We start from the raw sequence: 22,854 nt of genomic DNA, 5'->3' as shown, positions 1-22,854 counted from the left end.
ATACGTCAGCTTCATGAACCAGGTCATAACCAAGGGATACGCCGTCAAGGTCCCAGACGAAGAGCTTAACAGGAGTGATGGAAAGGTGTGGTTTATTCCACATCATGCTGTCTACCACCCCAAGAAGCATAAACTTCGAGTGGTATTCGACTGCGGTGCTTCATATCAGGGAACCACACTTAACGAGCAACTACTGCAAGGGCCTGACATGACAAGCAGTCTGGTTGGAGTCTTAACACGATTTCGTCAGGAGCCAATCGCAGTTATGGCAGATGTGGAGGCCATGTTCCACCAGGTCAAGGTCCCATCTGAAGACGCAGACCTTCTCAGGTTTTTATGGTGGCCTGACGGGGATATCTCAAAGGAGCTGCAGGAGTACAGAATGGAGGTACACTTGTTCGGAGCCACCTCTTCACCCAGCTGTGCGAACTATGCGCTGAGAAGATGTGCCGAGGACAACAGGAGTACTTTTGATGCAGCAGCTGTGGAGACAGTGTTGAACAATTTTTACGTCGATGATTGTCTAAAATCAGTTAACTCAGAACAGGAAGCGATCAAGCTACTCCACGACTTGACGGCCATTTGTCAAACAGGAGGCTTTAGACTGACAAAATGGACGACCAACAGTCGAAACGTGCTGTTAACCATTCCGCTTGAGGACCGAGCAACAGAAGTCAAAGATCTTGATCTCGACCAGGACTCACTCGCCATCAAGAGAGCCTTGGGAGTACAATGGTGCATCCGGTCAGATCATTTCAAGTTTCAGGTGAACATCGAGCAGAAGCCTTTTACCAGGAGAGGAATCCTGTCTACAATGAGCTCTGTCTATGATCCACTAGGAATGTTGTCACCAGTCATACTACCTGCTAGAAACATCTTGCAAGAATTGTGTAGACTAAGAACAGCCTGGGATGACACTGTGCCAGAACACCTCGCACAACAATGGACCAAGTGGACTGAAGAACTCCAACAGCTCACTGACTTTCGAGTAACACGATGCTTTAAGCCACCTGGATTTGGCAAAACTGTGCAAGCTCAACTGCATCATTTTTGTGACGCATGTGAAATAGGCTATGGTACTGTCACGTACTTAGTCCAGAAGAATAGCAGCAACCAAGTACACTGTTCATTCGTCTTGGGGAAGGCGAGGGTCGCCCCTCTGAAACCAACTACCATCCCGCGGTTGGAGCTGACGGCGGCTGCCTTAGCTGTGAAGGTGGATGTCATGCTGAAGAAAGAGCTTCAGTTGCCGCTATCAGATTCCAAGTTTTGGACAGACAGTACTGCCGTACTCAAGTACATAGCCAATGAGAACATCAGATTTAAAACATTTGTGGCAAACAGGATCGCCACAATTCTGCAAGCATCAAAGGTGCATCAATGGAGCTATGTCAACACTCAGTTGAATCCTGCCGATTATGCCTCGAGGGGTCAAAGGGTGAACGCCTTCATGAGGAATGACGTCTGGATTGCTGGTCCCAGCTTCCTCAGTAAACCAGAAAGGGAGTGGCCAGACGAACCCAATCACCTAGAAGAGCTCACGGCTGAGGACCCTGAGGTGAAGAAAGGCGTGCTGGTTAACGCTACCACAGTAGAAAGCACTGATGCAATGCAGCAGCTAATCCAATACTACTCTTCATGGGTACGTCTCAAGAAGGCTGTGGCGTGGTTCACGCAACTCAAGCGAACCCTGGTGAACCTGTCTAGGAAGAGAAAAGAGTTGAAAGGATTGTACAGGGACGAACAACAGCTGAACAAAGAGATGTTGAGCTACAAAAAGGGTCTCAAACATACGTACTTGACTGTGGATGACCTGCAAAAAGCAGAGATCGCTATTATTAGCCATTGTCAAAACGATAACTTCCAAGAGGAAATATCTGCTCTTCGGAGAAAGGACTCCATTAAGAAGAGTAGTCGAATCTTCAGACTCAGTCCGCAACTGGAAGAGGGAATCCTTCGCGTTGGAGGGAGGCTCAGTCGAGCATCCATGCCAGCAGAAGCCAAGCATCCAATGATCATCCCTAAGAACCATCACGTGGCGGACTTGATTCTCCAGGATGCGCACGAGCGTTTAGGACACAGTGGACGTAATCATGTCTTGTCTCACACACACCAAAGGTACTGGATCATTGACGCTCCCTCATCAATCAGAAGAATGCTGTCTCGGTGTATTACCTGTCGAAAACAACATGGTGCATCAGGCACACAAATGATGGCAGACCTACCAAGAAACAGAGTTCTACCAAATGAACCACCCTTTACCAGAACTGGTGTGGATCTATTCGGGCCATTCAGCGTCAAGCGGGGAAGAGTGTCTGTAAAAAGATATGGGGTGATATTCACCTGCCTTGCATGTCGTGCGGTCCACATAGAAATGGCAACATCATTGGAAACCGACTCCTTTATTCAAGCTCTGCGGCGCTTCATTGCGAGAAGGGGTCAAGTGAAGGAAATGAGATCCGACAAAGGGACCAACTTCGTTGGAGCCGACCATGAGCTGAGAAAGGCAATAAAGGCATGGAATACTTCACAAATCGAGAACAGCTTGCTCCAACGTGACATCACTTGGTTATTCAATCCACCATCTGGATCCCACCACGGAGGGGTGTGGGAAAGAATCATCCGCTCCATCAGGAAGATCATGGATGCCACTTTGAGAGAACAAAGCTTGGACGAGGAAGGTCTTCAAACGTTCTTCTGTGAATGTGAAGCCATCTTGAATAGTAGGCCTATCACTACGCCTTCTAATGACATTAATGACTTGGAAGCCCTTACCCCACAGCACTTACTCTTGCTCAAGACTAACCCCAACCTACCACCGGGTGTCTTTGATAAGGATGATACTTACGCACGCAAGAGATGGAGGCAAGTCCAATACATGAGTGATCTGTTCTGGAAACGCTGGACCAAAGAATATCTGCCTCAACTCCAGAAAAGACAGAAATGGAACAGTCCAGCGCGCAACTTCATCCCGGGAGATATAGTCCTGATCGTCGATGAATCAGCCCCTAGAGGATCATGGCTAATGGGAAGAATCGTGAAGACTGTGGAGGACGAACATGGAGTCGTCCGCAAGGTTCGAGTCAAGACGAAGATGAATGAACTTGAGCGGCCGATCACCAAACTCTGCCTGCTTCAAGAAGCAGAATGAAAAGGACTGTTAAGTACATTCAATGTTGTAATTGTTTCTAGGATAGAAAGCAATTAGGGGCCGGGTATGTAACGGCCAAAGTAGAGTTCATATAGATGTGAATTACAATTTATGTTACATGGTATATATAATTTCATTTGAGTGTGTAATTTCATATAAGTAGTTTATGTCATGATTAAGATGATGAATAATATGTGACAAGGTTAAAAGAATTAGAATCAGAATTCATATGTTAAGAATTAGAACTGTCTCACGCTTCTTAAGAATTCATATGTGAAGAATTAGAACAAGAATTAGAACTGTCTCACACTTCTCAAGAATTAGAATTAGAAGTCATTCAGCTATATAAGAACGGTCTCGCGCTTCTCAGGGTAGATCTCGAGAAGCCGTGGAAGCGAACAGTTTTTCTTACCTGACACTCTGACACTCTGACTCTCTGATATTGACTCACCGACTCTCTGTATCTTAGAACCTTTGTAATAGTTAAACGAGGATTAAAGTTCAACTTTCAAGACGTTTCCAGTGGATTTATTGCAAGGCACACGGACACTGAGAGTGGAAACAGTTACTTTGGGACAGAGACTTCGTCAGCGTAAGCTATAGCACTTTTCTCAAGGTCTCACTACGAACGAGCCTCTACAGTGTGTGTGTGTGTGTGTGTGTATATATATATATATATATTTATATATATATATATATATATATATATATATATATATTTATATATATATATATATATATATATATATATATATATATATATGAGGGTAAGTCAAAAAGTTCTAAGACAGACGCTATAATTTCAAAATGAATTCAAAAAAGGAATACAAAGAAAGAATTCTCCGATGGAAACATTGCTTGCAGAAGTGTTTCAACTTAAATGGAGGATATGTAGAGAAATAGCTCTGTTATTTTCATAAATAAAGATTTCTTTCATTTTTCTTAGAACTTTTTGACTAACCCTTGTATATACGAGAGCTGCAAAAGTAGGTATACAGTAATGAAAACCAAAATATTCGCACAAAATGTTAGTATTAAATGAAACCTAGCACCACTATTATAATACTGGTAATACTGGAATAATCCTTACTGTATACCTACTTTTGCAGCCCCCTGTGTGTGTGTGTGTGTGTGTGTGTGTGTGTGTGTGTGTGTGTGTGTGTGTGTGTGTAGTATTCTTTTATTTATTTGTAGTATTCTTATATTCTTTGTCATACTGTATTATTCTGTGTATTGCTTGTCCTTTGTTTGCCATTTTGTTGTTTTATATATTTGTGTAGCTGTTGTAGCACTTTGGCCAAGAAAAATTTCCCCTTGGGGACAATAAAGTATACTTGATTGATTGATTGATTGATTGATTGATTGATTGATTGATTGATTGATTGATTGATTGATATCATGGATGATGCAATTATAATTTGCGAAATGGAATTGTTTGTATTTTTCCAGGGTTTAAAATTATGTATCTGGGCTGCTTTGGCATTTTTATGGTAAATCTTAAATGAATTTGAGTGTACGTATCACTAACTTAAACAGAAATCTCACATTGTGGCATGTAAACTATGTATTAAAAATAAAGCTTTGACTTCCTTTCAACTGCAGGAAAATATAAGAAACATAAAATATAGTAGGACTAGCAGTTACTCGCTACAGCTTTGAAATCTTTTATGGCTTTTTAATACGCCTGGATGTAATGGCTACTGTATGTACTGTATGTACTGTACCTTATGCTCACTGATGCAAACTTCATATTAAATCAAATGCATCGATATACTGTATTTGGATGTATCTCCATTATTGACTTCAGAATAGTTTCAATTACACCAAACATCTATAAAAAAAGAGTCGATTTCCAGACATTTATGTAAACACAGTCCGAGAATCCACACTGATCACCACTGAACCGTTTGGAGGCGTTTCAGTCTGGTCATATTCTTTCAATCACGACTGACAAGCTGGTGACTTTTCATTAATACATCAATCCACAATGTGTCCCCGAGTCCCAGCGCTAACACAACAAGGTAGCCTGCTGCACTGAGCCTTGTGACAGATGTGCGACCAAATGGCAGCGCAGTGCTGTGTGGTTTCGAACGAATGCTTGCAGAAGTGTACCATCTTGGCCTTTTGTGTTGAAAAGGATGCTCTGTGACTACAGGGGTCTACAGCACATATTCACATGCACTCTGCAATGACATTAGGCTCCAGTGGTGAGGAGGACGCTGTAATGGCTTGCTAATGGGATAATGAGGCTGCGTCGGGGACAGATGGGCCGTCCCTACCACAGGGAGCGGCGGCTCAGAACGGACGAGAGGGCTTTGAGTGACGAGAGCGACGGCTGCCAGTTTGTCGCATTTCCTCTTCCTACTGTGGAAGTGTTTTAGAGGTGTGTGTATGCATCTGCAATCAGACCGACCTCAAACTGAGCGGAACTGCAGGTGTCTGTCCAGCTGACACTGCAGAAAAATATTTCAGAAAGAATGTATCATCATGTACAGTGCAAGATCTGTACTCTTCCTGGTTTTATTCTTGAGTGCAGAGTAACTATATTTCAGCACAAATATTTCAAGAACGATTATCTGTGTCACAGTGACCAGCTGTTTGATACCAGTTCAGCATTTACCCCAACAGCAAACACAACATCTGTTCTATTTCCCATCGCAGCAGCCTGTTATTCCACCCATACCATTACACCCTCCACTGCCCTCTGAGCACAGCTACAAAACATCGCTTCAGCGCTAGCATAGCAGGGGCTGGATTTAGCAGGTTTAGTTATAGGGGAAAGGGAATCCTAATACACTTCTTCATCCAGTTTTTCTTTCAGAGAATCTGCTCATTTTGTTGACAACGATTAATTGGACTGCAAAATATTTCAGTATCTGGACTTCATTACTAGAAGTAAGTAAATTATTTCGGTGTATTTACTAGAACGGCAGCTACAATTATCGACAGTCCATAATTATCGACACCTTTTCAGATTTACCAATAAAAACAATTTTACAAAGGTGAGTTTCGGTTACAACAGTTATAATTGGTTAATTAATCAACCGGAAGACCCACCTCGCTACCCGAGGCTATCAGCACGATCGGCAATTTGAGGAAAATCCGGACGTTATCATCGCAGGTAAGCATGGTGGAAAGATCATGGACATGTTTTTACTTCTCAAATTCACCGATATTTCATGATCTTCTTGTCGAAACCTACTTTGTTTCTTACTCTTTCATTTGACAGTCGCCATTTTGTATCTAAACGCGCGTTTCAGAAGTCACGTGAGGTGTCAGTAATAGTGATCACTTTCACTGGTGTCCACCATTATCGACACGCTGTGGAATTAAGGGACATTTACAACTGTTATGGATCGATCTTTGTGTAACATTGTTGAAGTAGATGAAGTACTTTAAAAAAAAATAAAAGCGTTGTCATTTATAATATTTTTTTCTGATTCATAACAGAATGGAATGTTTATGGAGTATTTAGAATCCCATTGTAATAAATAGAATTAGACCAGAATTAAATTCCTAACATATAAAAAATTACATGCTTGAAATATTCAGATTTTTCTATTCCATTCAGAATTTTTTTTTTTTTGCAGTTTGTTGTAAATATCTACGACATATTACAAGATCAGGAGACATTTTATATTTTGGTTTGAGGAACGACATGCGACCTTTGACCTGGATGTTCATGTGGTTACAATGTCAACTGCCTGTTGACATTTATTAGTAAACTACAAAACTAGAAATTAATACAAACAACAAGAAACAATTAACAAAATGTGATCTACAAAAATACTTAGATAAAAAGTGGAACAAAAAGATTTTCTGACAGGTTAAACATTATCAGTTCATTTGTTTACAAACATTACAATTACTTCCTCATTTACATAAGCACCGACATCCAGATATTTATATAAAATATATTTTGTACTAAATATAAGTCTATGTAAAACTAATTTAAAATAAAAACTATGTTTTGTTAACTTAATACCACATACCGATTATTTTTTTGATAAATAATCATCTGGATGTCGATAATTGTGGAACGGCAGTGGCGTGCACAGACATTTTGGGGGGCAAGTGCTCTGGGGGGAAAAAAGGGCACTTTTTTGCGCATGTGGAACACCTTATTATAAAAGTCTGAGATTTAACCCTCCTCTTGTGTTCATAATCATATCAAAGTTTTGGGTATTTTTCTGTAGTTCCGTCTTTAAAAAGTCTGATAAAGTCTGAAAGTCTGATCTTCCCGTCACTGACTTGAGTCTCAAGACTGTTTATTCACAGATTTCCATGAGATCATCTTAAAATTTGTAACGAAATATACACACTCAATGGGCTCAACGGAGCTCTCCTTTATTTGCATAACGGCGTGCATACTAGCATAACGTGATATTCTTAATCATGTTATAAAAACAGGTCGGAATTGATGGAGAGTGGGGTTGCCTCAATGGTTTAGGCTACATTTAAAATGTTGTTCAGTTTGTTTCGCCATATGGAAAGGGAGCAAATAAGCTGGCAAAGGCTGCCATGTGCAGTTGTTTCTGTATGCGACGGGCTACTTCACGACAAAATAATTACAGCTTGGGCTTAGAGGGCAAACAATACATTTTCACTCAATTCATGTGTTACCTGGCTGGTGGGGCAGGGGAAGAGCTGACTGACTGCCCGATGTGTTGTCTGCGCTACGACAAGGCCGTGGCTTCCAGGACGCTATGCTGCTGCAACCTCACATTGAATGCACTGCACGCTTGTTCACGTGACAGAGCAAGAGAGACAGAGGTCCGGTGTGTGTGCGGAGGGGGCACACATCGGGACATTATTTTCACACACGCTTTTAATGCCGCGGCTTTTCTAAAAGATCATGTCGACATTGGCCTCAGTAAACTGTAAAAAAAAAAAATTCAAAAGGGCACTTTTTTGGACAGAGGGCAGAGGGGCAGGTGCTTGAGCACCACCTCGTGTCTATCTGTGCACGCCACTGAGGAACGGTTTCGATAACTGTGGACAAAGGTGTCAATAATTGTGGAACGGAGTCACGTGATCTGATACGCTAAGTAATCAGGAATCAATTCATTTTTTTTCCAGTGGAAGTTTGAGTAATTATTCATACACAATTTACATATTGAAAGTCTTTTCTACTTTTGCAACGGCCAAAAGATTGTTAAGGTGTCGATAATTGTAGCCATAGCTGTAGTATATTTTTTTGAACGTTACTCAATGTAGAAAAAGAGCAAACCAAATCGTCATTTGTGCTACACAATGGATAAGCCACCACAAAGTAGTGTGGAACAGGATGAGCGTGCCTGGCCCTACCTCAGTAAAAGGTTTAAATATGCTGGAGTAAACAATGGTGAGTATAAAATCAAGCATCTTCTTGGCCTCCCTAGCAGGCATGGACTCCATTTAATTTGAAGCTAAGTTTAGCTGAGTAATTTGCGAGCGTTAACTAATCATATTTATAGTGGTGCTTGAAAGTTTGTGAACCCTTTAGAATTTTCTATATTTCTGCATAAATATGACCTAAAACATCATCAGATTTTCACACAAGTCCTAAAAGTAGATAAAGAGAACCCAGTTAAACAAATGAGACAAAAATATTATACTTGGTCATTTATTTATTGAGGAAAATGATCCAATATTACATATGTGTGAGTGGCAAAAGTATGTGAACCTTTGCTTTCAGTATCTGGTGTGACCCCCTTGTGCAGCAATAACTGCAACTAAACGTTTCCGGTAACTGTTGATCAGTCCTGCACACCGGCTTGGAGGAATTTTAGCCCATTCCTCTGTACAGAACAGCTTCAACTCTGGGATGTTGGTGGGTTTCCTCACATGAACTGCTCGCTTCAGGTCCTTCCACAACATTTTGATTGGATTAAGGTCAGGACTTTGACTTGGCCATTCCAAAACATTCACTTTATTCTTCTTTAACCATTCTTTGTTAGAACAACTTGTGTGCTTAGGGTCATTGTCTTGCTCCATGACCCACCTTCTCTTGAGATTCAGTTCATGGACAGGTATCCTGATATTTTCCTTTAGAATTCACTGGTATAATTCAGAATTCATTGTTCCATCAATGATGGCAAGCCGTCCTGGCCCAGATGCAGCAAAACAGGCCCAAACCATGATACTACCACCACCATGTTTCACAGATGGGATAAGGTTCTTGTGCTGGAATGCAGTGTTTTCCTTTCTCCAAACATAATGCTTCTCATTTAAACTAAAAAGTTCTATTTTGGTCTCATCCATCCACAAAACATTTTTCCAATAGCCTTCTCGCTTGTCCACATGATCTTTAGCAAACTGCAGACGAGCAGCAATGTTCTTATGGAGAACAGTGGCTTTCTCCTTGCAACCCTACCATGAACACCATTGTTGTTCAGTGTTCTCCTGATGGTGGCCTCATGAACATTAACATTAGCCAATGTGAGAGAGGCCTTCAGTTGCTTAGAAGTTACCCTGGGGTCCTTTGTGACCTTGCTGACTATTACACGCCTTACTCTTGGAGTGATCTTTGTTGGTCGACCACTCCTGGGGAGGGTAACAATGGTCTTGAATTTCCTCCATTTGTACACAATCTGTCTGACTGTGGATTGGTGGAGTCCAAACTCTTTAGAGATGGTTTTGTAACCTTTTCCAGCCTGATGAGCATCAACAATGCTTTTTCTGAGGTCCTCAGGAATCTCCTTTGTTCGTGCCATGATACACTTCCACAATCATGTGTTGTGAAGATCAGACTTTGATAGATCCCTGTTCTTTAAATAAAACAGGGTGCCCACTCACACCTGATTGTCATCCCATTGATTGAAAACACCTGACTCTAATTTCACCTTCAAATTAACTGCTAATCCTAGAGGTTCACATACTTTTGCCACTCACAGATATGTAATATTGGATCATTTTCCTCAATAAATAAATGACAAAGTATGATATTTTTGTCTCATTTGTTTAACTGGGTTCTCTTTATCTACTTTTAGGACTTGTGTGAAAATCTGATGATGTTTTAGATCATATTTATGCAGAAATATAGAAAGTTCTAAAGGGTTGGCAAACTTTCAAGCACCACTATAACTCCATTTTCTTTGCTGATGATATCTTTTCCTGTTTATTTGCTAATCTTTGCCGGGTTAGACTAGCACCGATTTCTGTAGCTAACCTAACTGGCTAGGCTGCAAGTCACATTCTGTCTAATGATAAATATTGGTTTATTCATTCTCATCTCATCTCATTATCTCTAGCCGCTTCATCCTTCTACAGGGTCGCAGGCAAGCTGGAGCCTATCCCAGCTGACTATGGGTGAGAGGCGGGGTACACCCTGGACAAGTCGCCAGGTCATCACAGGGCTGACACAGAGACAAACAACCATTCACACCTACGGGCAATTTGGAGCCACCAATTAGCCTAACCTGCATGCCTTTGGGGGAAACCGGAGCACCCGGAGGAAACCCACGTGAACACGGGGAGAACATGCAAACTCCACACAGAAAACTCGTTGGCCGCTGGGCTCGAACCCAGAACCTTCTTGCTGTGAGGCGACAGTGCTAACCACTTACACCACCCTGCCGCCATCATTCTCAAGCTAGCACATGACAAACATATTTATAGAGATTGAAGGATGTTTTATTAGTAGCAATCTTTTTCATTTTTGGATGCATACGTCTACATTCAATTCAGATTTTGACACATTATCTCTACTTTCACCTAAGTATAAATTCTCAGTTTTGTTCCTGCCCTTTTTTTTTTTTTTTTTGCCCCGAGTGTATTACTACGTGTACACAGTGCCCTGTAATAGACTGCCATCCCATCTGGAGTGTGTCCCGTGTTCCTAGGAGAGGTTCTGAAACTACCAGCCACCTTGACCAAGGATAAAGCCGTTACTGAAGCTGGATGAATCCACTATTTGACATGGAAAATGTACTTTAAAATAATGTCCGATTTTTAACGCATAATGTTTTACAAGTGAAAGAATGGAATAGACCGAAATGTTCGGCTTTTGTGTTGATGTCTATCTAAACAGTTATAGATGGTGACTGGGGTGTGTGAGCAAATTTGTTTTGATGTTGTTCAATCATTATTAATTGCCTTCTGTCTATGGATCTGACATTATACTTGGGCTGGAAGAAGACAGGAGACAGATACATAATGACCCAAGTCATGTGCACAATCTCACACACACACACACACACACACACACATGTGCTCCTCCCCACAGTAATGCCTCTTTTCTGATTAGGTGAGGTCTCAGGAGAGCCATTGAGTACAAAGCGTTAACATCTGGCAGCCATTACAGCCCCAGATCAGTTGTGATTTGTCCATATGATGATTCTGGCCCAGCCAGACGCAGGGGGCTCGCGGCCTTCACCATGCCAGTGGACCACTGCTGCTGTCACTTCTGTTTTCACACCAGTGCACAGAATAGACTATAATTAGCTCTGTGGTCCTGAGGCCGCTACACACTCATCCACACATTTTCAGACTTCTTTAACAGAGACACACAGTGGTGGTCAGTGGGAACTGGTATCACTTTTATTTATAGCTTTATCCAAGATTTTTTTTTTTTTTAGTAGTAGTGCATTGAAAATAAAAGCTGTGTCATTAGCATATACCATTTCTGTCTCGCCTAAAATTCAAGAACCTATTAAACATTATGGGTTTCAAACAAAATCTTTGGAAACAATTGATGAAATGTTTCGGTATTTCCTTCTATATGTTCTTTGAAATGACAGGGACTTGCCTCTTGGTGTTTAGATGTTGGCGGTGACTGAAAAACCACCCACTGTGACCAATTTCCTCTGACACATGGCTGGCATTGATCCACTTCTGTTAAGTGACTTCCAAAAAAAAGCTTACACACTCTTGCCTATCCTTGACTTGCAAGTGACGTCAAAGCAAAATAGAAACCCGGATGATGGCCATGTTGGTGGATACCCAAACGCGGGGTCAAGCGACATTCCATACAAAACATAGTCACGCGGTTTTTAGCAACTGTCTTTGTTTTTCCACTGCTTTAAGCATTCTTTTAGCTATGCCGTATATATCTTTGTGCTGTATACGGCTGTGGGTACAACAGTACTCGTATCTGTGGCACATCCCGATTTTTTGGAATTCCATCCATGATTCGGAAAGAGGGTGAGGAAATTCTGAGGCTTAGTATGGAGAGGAGACGAGCACGGCTGAACAACATCGGCAGGGCTGATCTAACAGAGACTAAAACCAAAACAGCTCGTGTTTGCAGTAATCATTTTTATCTCAGGTAAGATTCAAAAGCTTTCTCAATAATATCATGGAAGAATTTTATTTCGTGTTGCTAATATTTTGCTGTAAAATGAGCGTTCTGTTGCCATGGTTCACTCGGTCATTGTTATAATTTTAACATGTGTATTACTATTTCGCTTCTAGGAGCGCCAGCAAAATTATACGATAGAAGCAATCCAGACTGGGCACCCACTCAGAACATGGGCTGTGTTTTGTCCAAGGACGGACTTGATTCTTCAGCAGCCAAACCAGATAGAACGCGATATCTGGGTACTTGATGGTCGGTAGAAGCGTCTTACCTTCAGAAAAGTCTGACTTTTTTAAATAATATGGGTCAAAATCACACATATCTATCATATCTTTGTATCAACTCTTCACTCGAGCATTCAAATACTGAGAAATATAATACTGAGAAAATTCAGCACTGTTTACAGACACGCTTTCAGCGGCTGCCGTCCTAGTTGCTTCGTATATCCACCATCATGGCAGACGCTCATGAGCACATTAGCACATTTTGATCACGTGGTTGCAAGTCATCTATAGTGAACGCGTCTCCTCCAAAAGAGCATTACTGTAATGTAATGTCAAATATATGACAGATATACAACTTAGTTTATCTTTAGAATAAGTTCAAGTGTTTGTACGGTACGTATAGCTGTAGTGTTTCTGAAAGCACAAATCTCCGAACAGCTAAACCTTTTTTTTTTTTTTACAACATAAAATAAAACATTTTAAGGGCTTGAATTACACGAAATAAACTTAAAGACTAAAGGTTGGAAATCAAAAACGTTCGCATGTATGAGTTGAACGTATAAGACAAGAAGTTGAACAGTGAAGGCTATTCTCATGTTACTGTCAAGTGCATTACAATAGAAGATGTACAAGCGTAAGAGTTCCCAATTTATCTAATAACTAACTAAGCTAGAACATAACTGAGGTTCCATCATTCACTCTTATTCTGGGTCATTCAGTCGGTCTTTACTCGCAAACAACTACTTTTACCATTTAAGAACTGTCTTCAGTGTGACTCAGTGATTGCTTCTGGCAGATAAAAGTGTATATCATATCCCATCTCCTTCCTCTCTTAATTTAGCTCCACCACTAGCACCTCTTCAACTATCGTCACAATAACTAGATCTCTTTTTTTTCTTTTTTTTTGGGGGGGGTTAACTAAAGGGCCCCTTAATTTTATATATATATATATATATATATATATATACACTCACCGGCCACTTTAATAGTAATAGGAACTTGTTCTTGATTCTAAGATTCCTGTTCTTGGTGTGGAACCCAGTGTGTTCTTCTGCTGCTGCATGCTGAGATGCTTTTCTGCTCACCACGGTTGTAAAGAGTTGCTATGAGGGAGTTGCTATATCCTTCCTGGAAGCTCGAACCAATCTGTCCATCTTCCTCTGACCTCTCTTATCTCATCTCATTATCTCTAGCCGCTTTATCCTTCTACAGGGTCGCAGGCAAGCTGGAGCCTATCCTATTCACACTCACATTCACACCTACGGGCGAAAGGCGGGGTACACCCTGAACAAGTCGCCAGGTCATCACAGGGCTGACACATAGACACAGACAACCATTCACACTCACATTCACACCTACGGTCAATTTAGAGTCACCAGTTAACCTAACCTGCATGTCTTTGGACTGTGGGGGAAACCGGAGCACCCGGAGGAAACCCACGCGGACACGGGGAGAACATGCAAACTCCGCACAGAAAGGCCCTCGCCGGCCACGGGGCTCGAACCCAGGACCTTCTTGCTGTGAGGCGACAGCGCTAACCACTACACCACCGTGCAGCCACCTCTCTTATCAACAAGGCATTTGTTTCCACCCACAGAACTGTCGCTCGCTCACTCAGTGTTTTTTGTTTTTCGCACCATTCAGAGTAAACTCTAGAGACTGTTGTGTGTGAAAACCCCAGGAGATCAGCAGTTTCTGAAAATACTCAGAAACCAGTCCATCTGGCTCAAACCAATACCCACAGTGCCACAGTGAAAGTCACACTTTGAGATCACAATTTTTCTCATTCTGATGTTCGAAGTGAACATTAACTGAAGCTCTGGATTTGTATCTGTATGATTTTACGCATCGTGCCGCTGTCAAAGGATCGGCTGATTAGAGAACTGCATGAAACAGCAGGTGGATGAGTGTTCCTAATAAAGTGGCCAGTGTGTGTAGATATATATTACTGGGCAAACTTAGTTATAGATTTCTATTTTATGTCGTCTACATTATCGAGTCAGTACAACGTTTGTTTTCCAGCACAAAATCAAATGTTACAGGAAAAAAAAAGTTTGTATCTGAGCAGCATATTCCATGCGAGAGCACTTTTCAGATTAAAAAAGAAAGCATAATGAAGGCTGCTGGGTTTTGGTGCAAAATCAAGAAGCAAGTGTGACAGTCAAAGTGTCCAGAAGAACTGTGGCTGGTTCTGTAAGATGCTCAGTAAAACCTACAGCTCATTTCCGCATAAAATTGCACTCATTGTACCTGAGACTACTATTTTTTCTAAAGCAGACGGTTGTCTCAGACCAAATATTGACTTTGTTTCATTTATTACTGTTTACTACGTTTTATAGCCTTGTAATTTTATGTAGACACATTTAATTTCATTATTTTTAAGCCATTTTTGTTCTACAGCATTTCTTTACATGTGCCTAAGACTTTTGCTGAGTACTGTATATATAAATATCACCTGGGAATTAAAAACATTGGAGAAGGTTTTTTTTTTTTTGCCGTCCTGTGTCTATTTGGTCTAAGACAGCTTATTACAGTTAAGGCCAGTCTTCTGGGTCCTTATGCCAGCAGATCCTGATTACTAACAAAGACCTACAGACATCAAGCAAAAATCCTTCCGTTGTCTCTCTGTATATCTGTCTGGAATGATCTTCTGTCCTTTCACCACCAAAAGGACTGCATGATTATGGGCTTTAAAAACCACTCTGGTAATTCAGGGGTGGGTAAGTCACATATGGCGAGCAAGATAGCGAAATGCACTCAGGGAAGCAAACAGGTTTACGATTATTATTATGATTATTATCCTCAACCAAGAAAGTTTCTCGTGTAGCACATCATGTTTGCAGCCTCAATAAAAAGTCAGTAAGGTTTTGGCCATGGGTTCAGATTTTGTGTTCTGTCTTCATATTGCATGTAAAATATATCAATCAAATCAGGCTAGAGGCTTTATTTGCGTCAAACTTTTTTTTGAATTATTTTGCATCGTTTCATTTCATCACAAACCTGTGTGTTCATGATTCTGAAAAGATCTGGTGTGTATTGAAGCATGCTGTGGGATACGGACCGGGTAACTTGTAGTCTAATTACAGCATCGAGGTGTGTCACACCACTGTGAAGTCTATCACATTTATGCATTAAAGAAGAACTGAAGGCAATTTTTTATCAAAATCCTATTTATCTCATTTTATTAAATATAGGAATGCGTTTTTGATCGCGGGCGGCATGGTGGTGTAGTGGTTAGCGCTGCCGCCTCATAGCAAGAAGGTGCGGGTTCGAGCCCCGTGGCCGCCGAGGACCTTTCTGTGTGGAGTTTGCATGTTGTCCGCGTGGGTTTCCTCCAGGTGCTCCGGTTTCCCCCAAAGACATGCAGGTTAGGTTAACTGGTGACTCTAAATTGACCGTAGGTGTGAATGGTTGTCTGTGTCAGCCCTGTGATGACCTGGCGACTTGTCCAGGGTGTACCCCGCCTTTTGCCTGTAGTCAGCTGGGATAGGCTCCAGCTTGCCTGCGACCCTGTAGAACAGGATAAAGCGGCTAGAGATAATGAGATGAGATGAGATTTTTGATTGCTATTTTGTCACTATTATAGCAAGTTGTGAGTGTTTGTAATATATCAGTCCATATGTCAAAGCAATGGCCGTAAATGAGATTCGCTGAGACCTGTGCAAGACATCGTAGGACGGAAGTAAAACGTACAGCGGAAATCGAAGCGACCGACATCTGCCAACGTTGTCAAAAGACGCACGCACCCTCTTTTAAATGCTGACGTAATCAAGTTGGAAGTTTTGTTTGTTTTGACAGCAATCAGGAAAGTTTGAAAAAAGTAGGCAGTAATCGTCATTTAAACTCGTTTTTGTGCAATATTTCGTTTGGAAAACAGTTTTCAAAATGGTGGCACTGACACCTTCACGTTTCGAAGTCTCGCACAAGTCTGGTGAAGATCGCGCGGATAAGCGACGCCCGCCGTGGACCAAACGAACTAAATTCAACATGGCTAAAAACCGAATAGGCCGATAAGTATAATATTTAATTGCAATTAGTTGCCAATACGAGTCACGATATAACGGTGGTGCAAGTGGTTAGCATGGTCGCCTCACAGCAAGAAGGTTCTGGGTTCGAGCCCAGTGGCTGGTGAGGGCCTTTCTGTGTGGAGTTTGCATGTTCTCCCTATGTCTGCGTGGGTTTCCTCCGGGTGCTCCGGTTTCCCCCACAGTTCAAAGACATGCAGGTTAGGTTAATATGGGACGGCCTTGAGCGAGGCACCTAACTCCTAACTATTCCCCGGGTGCTGTTAGCATGGTTGCCCACTGCTCTGGGTATGTGTGTGTTCACTGCTTCAGCTGGGTTAAATGCCAAGAGGAATTTCGCAAGTGTGTGATGAATAAAGTTGTGCTTTCTTTACTAAAACCGAAAACGTAATTGAATAACACATTAATTAAGAAATAAAGCAAGTTTAAAAATGACTCCAGTTCTTTCATTAATAACAAATCAAAACTTTTGTTTTGTGAAAATCAATAAAGATCTGAGGGTTTTTTTCCTCTTCTGGTTGTTAAACTGACTTGTCCACTAGGCAACTATGAATAAAAAATGAATAGCTCATGTGCCCGAATTAGTGATTCGTCCACCCTGTGATATCATTTTATAAGTTAATTCTAGACTCTTGCAGATTAAAAAAAACGAGACGATTTTATTTCTTATTCCTTAATATCTCCTGACCATTATAACGCCCTAAAGAGATGTGAGTTCAGCACCTTCAGCAGCACTTTCGGTAATTTTGTATTGTATATTCATTTGGGGCTAAAAAGCAAGCTGGAATGATGGCTCACATCTGGTTGTATAATAATGATTAATTCTTCTTGTCCTCTTCATCTATTACAATAGGCAGTCGTAACAGTAGAAGAAGAAGAAGAAGAAGACAGCCATCTGATTTGGTTGTTTTTGAAGAATTTCCTGACACCATCCTCACTCAAGCTGTCCAAATATCACACACTGTGAGTAGTAGCAGAGGCCAGGCCATGAATCTTCTATCTTTCAGAGGACGTTTGTCCTGAGCGACATTAGCCATGGCAGCTTTGAAGCATGTGCTGGCATATGATTTAACTAAATACACTTCCCTTGATCACACCTGCTCCCCCAAACCTTTTCCATATCAGAGCAGAAGGCTGGGTGGTGTGAGGGCCTCACGTGTTGGTGGTTGACAATCAAGCACGGTTAGATTTCGGGCGATGTCGGGGCAGTAACATTCTCCTAGGGAGTCCCTTATTCACAGGCTCTGGCAGACAGACAAACACTCTGTGACAGCCATTTATGGCCAACTAGTGAACGCCATCTGTCAGACACAGTGGGAGGATATTGGGGAGCGCACACTCCTTTTGCCATTGCGGTTTTGTTTTTTGTTTTTTTTTCCAAGCCAAAGGGACATCAAACACTGACTTGGATGCTGTATTGACTGACCAATAAAAAGACTGGCTTCTCAGTTGTTCCTCTCCACAAGTTTGGCTCCAGGTTTGGTCTATTTCTAATTGATTAAGTTGTCCGGTTTGCAGTTGCATTGAAGTTGCTCCAGAAGAGCACCAATAAATTGTCCTGTAATTTACAACGTGCTAACAAATGCTTTTGGTAGCAATGAAGTCGAACTGCAGAGATTTGTTTGATTAGGCTATAAAGGCAAACCTTGCTTCCAACAGACTGATAATGGCTCTGATTATATTAAATCAGATCAAGGGAAGATGGTTGAACAAATTCCCAATAAAAATACCAGGCCTATGGAAATGAATATAGAAGGTTTACACATCACGCCACACCACACCACATCGCACCGCACCACACCACACCAGTGTGTTCCAAAAACAAGGAAGTATAGACATTTAGTGCGTTAACAGCCCAATTAGCATGCAAATGAGCGCAGACACTAATGGCTGTTGCAAAACGCTCTTATGATGGAAATATGCTTTCTGTTTTAGCTGAGCGGTGCAAACATTTGTCTATGAAATCAGCTGATGACAGGCCTCAGGCATTTTCCCCCCCGGGACGATACAAAATGGCTCCTGCACCTGCCGCCTAATGCAGGCCGGGACGCGAACCACGGTGCTAACTGGCAGGGCATAATGAACTGCATTCATCCTGTCAGAGGAGTCAATAACTTATCCCACAACTGCTTTTGTTCTGTCTGTTTCTCCTACGTGCCCCCGCACGCCCTTTTTCAGACAAAATTTATTTTCAATTGCAGCCCCCAGCGTCGGCCGGCACAAGTTGAGCTCTGACATGGTGTCGTTAGCACCCACACCCCTTTTGTTAGGGATCTTCTATGGTTCTTCTCGTAGAAAATCTCGAGTGGTTCCAGTAACAGGTGTGTCCACTGGCGAGGACTGGTCATTTGTCAATGTAAAGAATAGAAGGGGGATCCACTTAACAAAGCGCTCGCTTCTTTTTTCTTCCGAGGCCATGAGGAAATTATCCAGGAGCATTTATTTATAGCCTCATGACCCTTATGTAATTATGGCTCCACCCTAAGTATAGCCTATACATAACAGACTGCACAGTATAAATGCAGACACATATCGCTTATAGATACACTCTATTGGAGATACACAAGGGTTCTTCAGTGGTTCTTGAACAGTTAAGGGTTGTTAAGAGGGATCTACATGAAACCCTTTCTGGTAGCGAAGTAGGGTTTTTTTTTTTAAAGGGAAAAAAAGACTACTTGAGTAATTGGATTCTCCATACCAGACAGCAGACGTTCTGGTCATTTTTATGATGTGACTTGAACGTGACAGTATTTAATAACTGACATATGAATTAAATCTGAATACATAACATCACCATACTGTACAGTCATAACATGACCACTCTGTCTGGCTTAAATTCCAAGACTTGAGAAATCAGATGCAAATCAATCAGAACTAATAGGGAATTATTTGCAAGCCGTCTGCTGAGAACATATAATCATGAGAGTAATATGAAAAGGCAGGAGGGAAAAATCAGGAGTGATTAATTTGGCTATTTTTTAAGGATTCTGGACACGCTCAGGGAAGATAAACTCTGCAAAGTTTAATAAAGCAAATCATCTGCTCACTGCAGAGTCGTCGGAGCTCTACAATCCACATGGTTAATGAGGCTCCAGCAGGGGAGGATTTTTATTTAACACCAAAACTGTAATTAAGCGAAACAAATGGAGACGCACAGAGAGATACAGGGGGAAAAAGACAGACAGAGAGAGAGAGAGAAGAAGATTTGTCTAATTTACCAACAAGTCAACATGTAACCACAAGTTTCTCCTGGACCTTAATGTATGATGGTGTTTTTGTTCTTAGGTGTATTTTTTTTATTTAAAAAAAAACAACAAACAAACAAACAAATGAAAACTTAATGTAAGATTTATTCGGGTTATTTCCAAGACCACTCACAACAGTATGCGGGTATGAATTGAAACCATAATTCGCATTTGTTAGCCTGGGACAAATTTTTTTTTAAATCATAATTTGTACTAATATTCAATTTTCTCACTGCACCTCGGTTTCTGGAAAAGAGCTTCTCGATCACTAAATGACAAGGCGTCCTGCTTAACCCACTGCTCCTGAGTGATCTCCTGCATTTCGCTCTGTGATGTTTTCTTCTCCCGTTCCCATATGAACAATTAATTTGTAATCTCCACAAACACACGTTTAGCTGCTGTCTATCGGATAAGTGTGAAAGGACCCTAGAGGCTGGAGGTCCGCCTATAGAGCACCACGATGACGAAACAACACTATAGTACTCCAGCCACTAAGAGTTTTATATTATGCATCACAAAATATGATTTGAGAGCTGAAATCAGCCTGTGAACTTTTTCGTTGCATTTTTTAAAATAATAATAATAATAATAATAATAATAATAATAATAATAATAATAATAATAATGGTGTTGTGTTCTTTGTTGTTGATTAGAAGAAGAGAAGAAGAATTGCTCTTGCAACCATTATAATTATTATAATTATTCATGTTTTTTTTAATCTCATATTTCTGTTTTATTAAATTATTTTGCTAATAACTATTAACAGAATAATCAGTCTATTAGAACTCCTATGTACACAGAACACTTCTGATTTATTTATTTATTTATTTATTTTAAGCACTGGATCACTTTCCATTTGGTGATTTAAATCCTTCAGCACAGAACAGATCTACACTAAACCTCATCCCTCCTGTTATCCTCTCATTACTGCAGTTAGAAAAAAAAACAGTTATTAGTTCAGACCTTGAAGTTCTTCTGTTATGCTTCAATTTAACAAGTTAAGAGTACTAAGACCAGAAAGGTCTACAGCTTTTAACAAACCAAAGCAGAACAAAAAGATTTTTAAACTCTTAAGTGTTTTTATTGAAATTTTGTCCAGGATCAATAATAATAATAATAATAATAAATATCTCATTTATAATCAAGAATTTACAAAAATAAAGACGGCAGTAGTCTCTGGCAAAACAAAAGAAAATAAGCAACAACACCAAAAAATAAAAAAAGAACAAAACCATGCTGTAGGGATGTAAACCGCTTCCATGCAGAGAAACCGGATTAAACACATGCACGCGCGTTCACACTTAAACACGTTCAAATCAAACAAACCAACATTCAGAAACAGCAAGCGCAGGATTCGATCCTGTGACAATCCTTGTTACAAGGAACACACTGTAGTTCTGCATCAAGATGCAGCTGATTTTTCCACACCTAACCGGATTCACCATCAACAGGTGCACTACTGCGCTCAGGCTCACGACAGCAGGTCAATCTTTCGGATTATTTACAGATGCGCGCGCAAGCAATTTTTTTTTTTAATAATGCGTTCGACGAGATCCTTGTTACAAGGAGGAGTTTTCGTAGTGAGAAAAAAAAAGACAAACAATACACATCATGCAAGTTACTTTTCTGCGATCCAGCCCATATAATACAATTTACATGATGACACTGGAATATAGTCACTTCATGGCCTCCTTGTCGGAGGAAAGTCTCGTGAGTCCTGTGGACGTGATGGGCACATGTGCGGCGGGTGGCGGCACCTGGCAGATGGCACAGGGGCACGGAAGTCCTGCCCAGTGCTGGAAGCCGGTGCCAACTTGTAGCGGAGGAGTCGGTGGAGTTTTCATCAAGGACTGAGGCGCCCGGATGGAGCTGAGAGCGGGCAGTGCGGCGGACAGTGCGGCGGCGGAGGACGCTGGAGACGGTGCGAGCAGCGCGTGGTGCACCGCGGGTGCTGCCGGAACAGGCGCGTGCGCGGCACCGTGTCCTGCCGCGGCGCCGCAATGGAAAGCTGCGTGATGGCCGCCGCCGTAGATCTCTCCCACCAGTCTCTTCATCTCGTCCAGAGAGCTGGTGAGCATGAGGATGTAGTTCCGCGCCAGCAGCAGTGTGGCGATCTTGGAGAGCTTGCGCACGGACGGCCCGTGTGCGTACGGCATCACCTCGCGCAGCCCGTCCATAGCCAGGTTCAGGTCGTGCATGCGTTTGCGCTCCCGCCCGTTGATCTTCAGGCGCAGCTGCTGGATCTCCTCCTCGGTCACTTGCTTCTTCAGCTTGTATTTACCTCCGACCCCGACGCCCGCTGACGTCCGGTCCGCACCGCCGGCGCCTCGCGATAAGTGTTCGCTGCCCATCTTGGCTGTGAACTCGCTCTGGCCCGAGGACGCGGAAGTCTTACGCGTGTACATTTCATCCACGTCCGGAGAAGAGGATCTGCTCGAGCCAGAGTCCGAATTCATTTTATCACCTCGGTTCGGGTAGGGAGGCCGCCTCTCACTCTGCCTCTGCTTTCAAGTCACTCCTGTCTTGTCACCTGATTTTCTTTCCCCTGTTACCTAATATAGGCTCTCTCTCTCTCTCTCTCTCTCTTTTCCCCCCCACTTCCCTTCGTGAGTTCTGATACCGGTAACTGATAAACACACTGTCCTGAGGATGAACAACCTGCTATTAGGGGAGCGATCGCGGGACTCGAGCATTTATAGTGCGGACTGAGAGAAGCCGGAACAAAAGAAGCCCCCATTCATAAAGAGCTCGTTAGGATGACGTGCGCATTTCTCCGCGGCGCTGCGCTTTCACTGTCCCACCGACCAGAGGAGCAGCTATTCATATTCATTGTAACACCGCCGTGGGAGGGGGGTGGGGTTGGTAAGGGGGGGCACTTCAGTACTTCAGTCCAGGACCCTCTGAACACCAAAAGCTGCTTCAGCAATCCTCC

The 22,854-nt window shown here is 42.0% G+C and overlaps 1 protein-coding gene across 1 annotated transcript; it reads right to left on the bottom strand.

Moving 5' to 3' along the window:
• Positions 1-21,598: 21,598 nt before the first annotated feature.
• Positions 21,599-22,378, bottom strand: olig3 (oligodendrocyte transcription factor 3). Its single transcript, XM_060924615.1, has one exon. It carries the CDS (start codon positions 22,376-22,378, stop codon positions 21,599-21,601), a length of 780 nt encoding a protein of 259 aa, XP_060780598.1.
• Between the last annotated feature and the right edge of the window lie 476 nt (positions 22,379-22,854).

The sequence above is a fragment of the Neoarius graeffei genome, chromosome 7, assembly GCF_027579695.1.
Source record: "Neoarius graeffei isolate fNeoGra1 chromosome 7, fNeoGra1.pri, whole genome shotgun sequence".
Classification (NCBI taxonomy): domain Eukaryota; kingdom Metazoa; phylum Chordata; class Actinopteri; order Siluriformes; family Ariidae; genus Neoarius; species Neoarius graeffei.
This window is presented reverse-complemented; position numbering and strand designations above follow the sequence as displayed.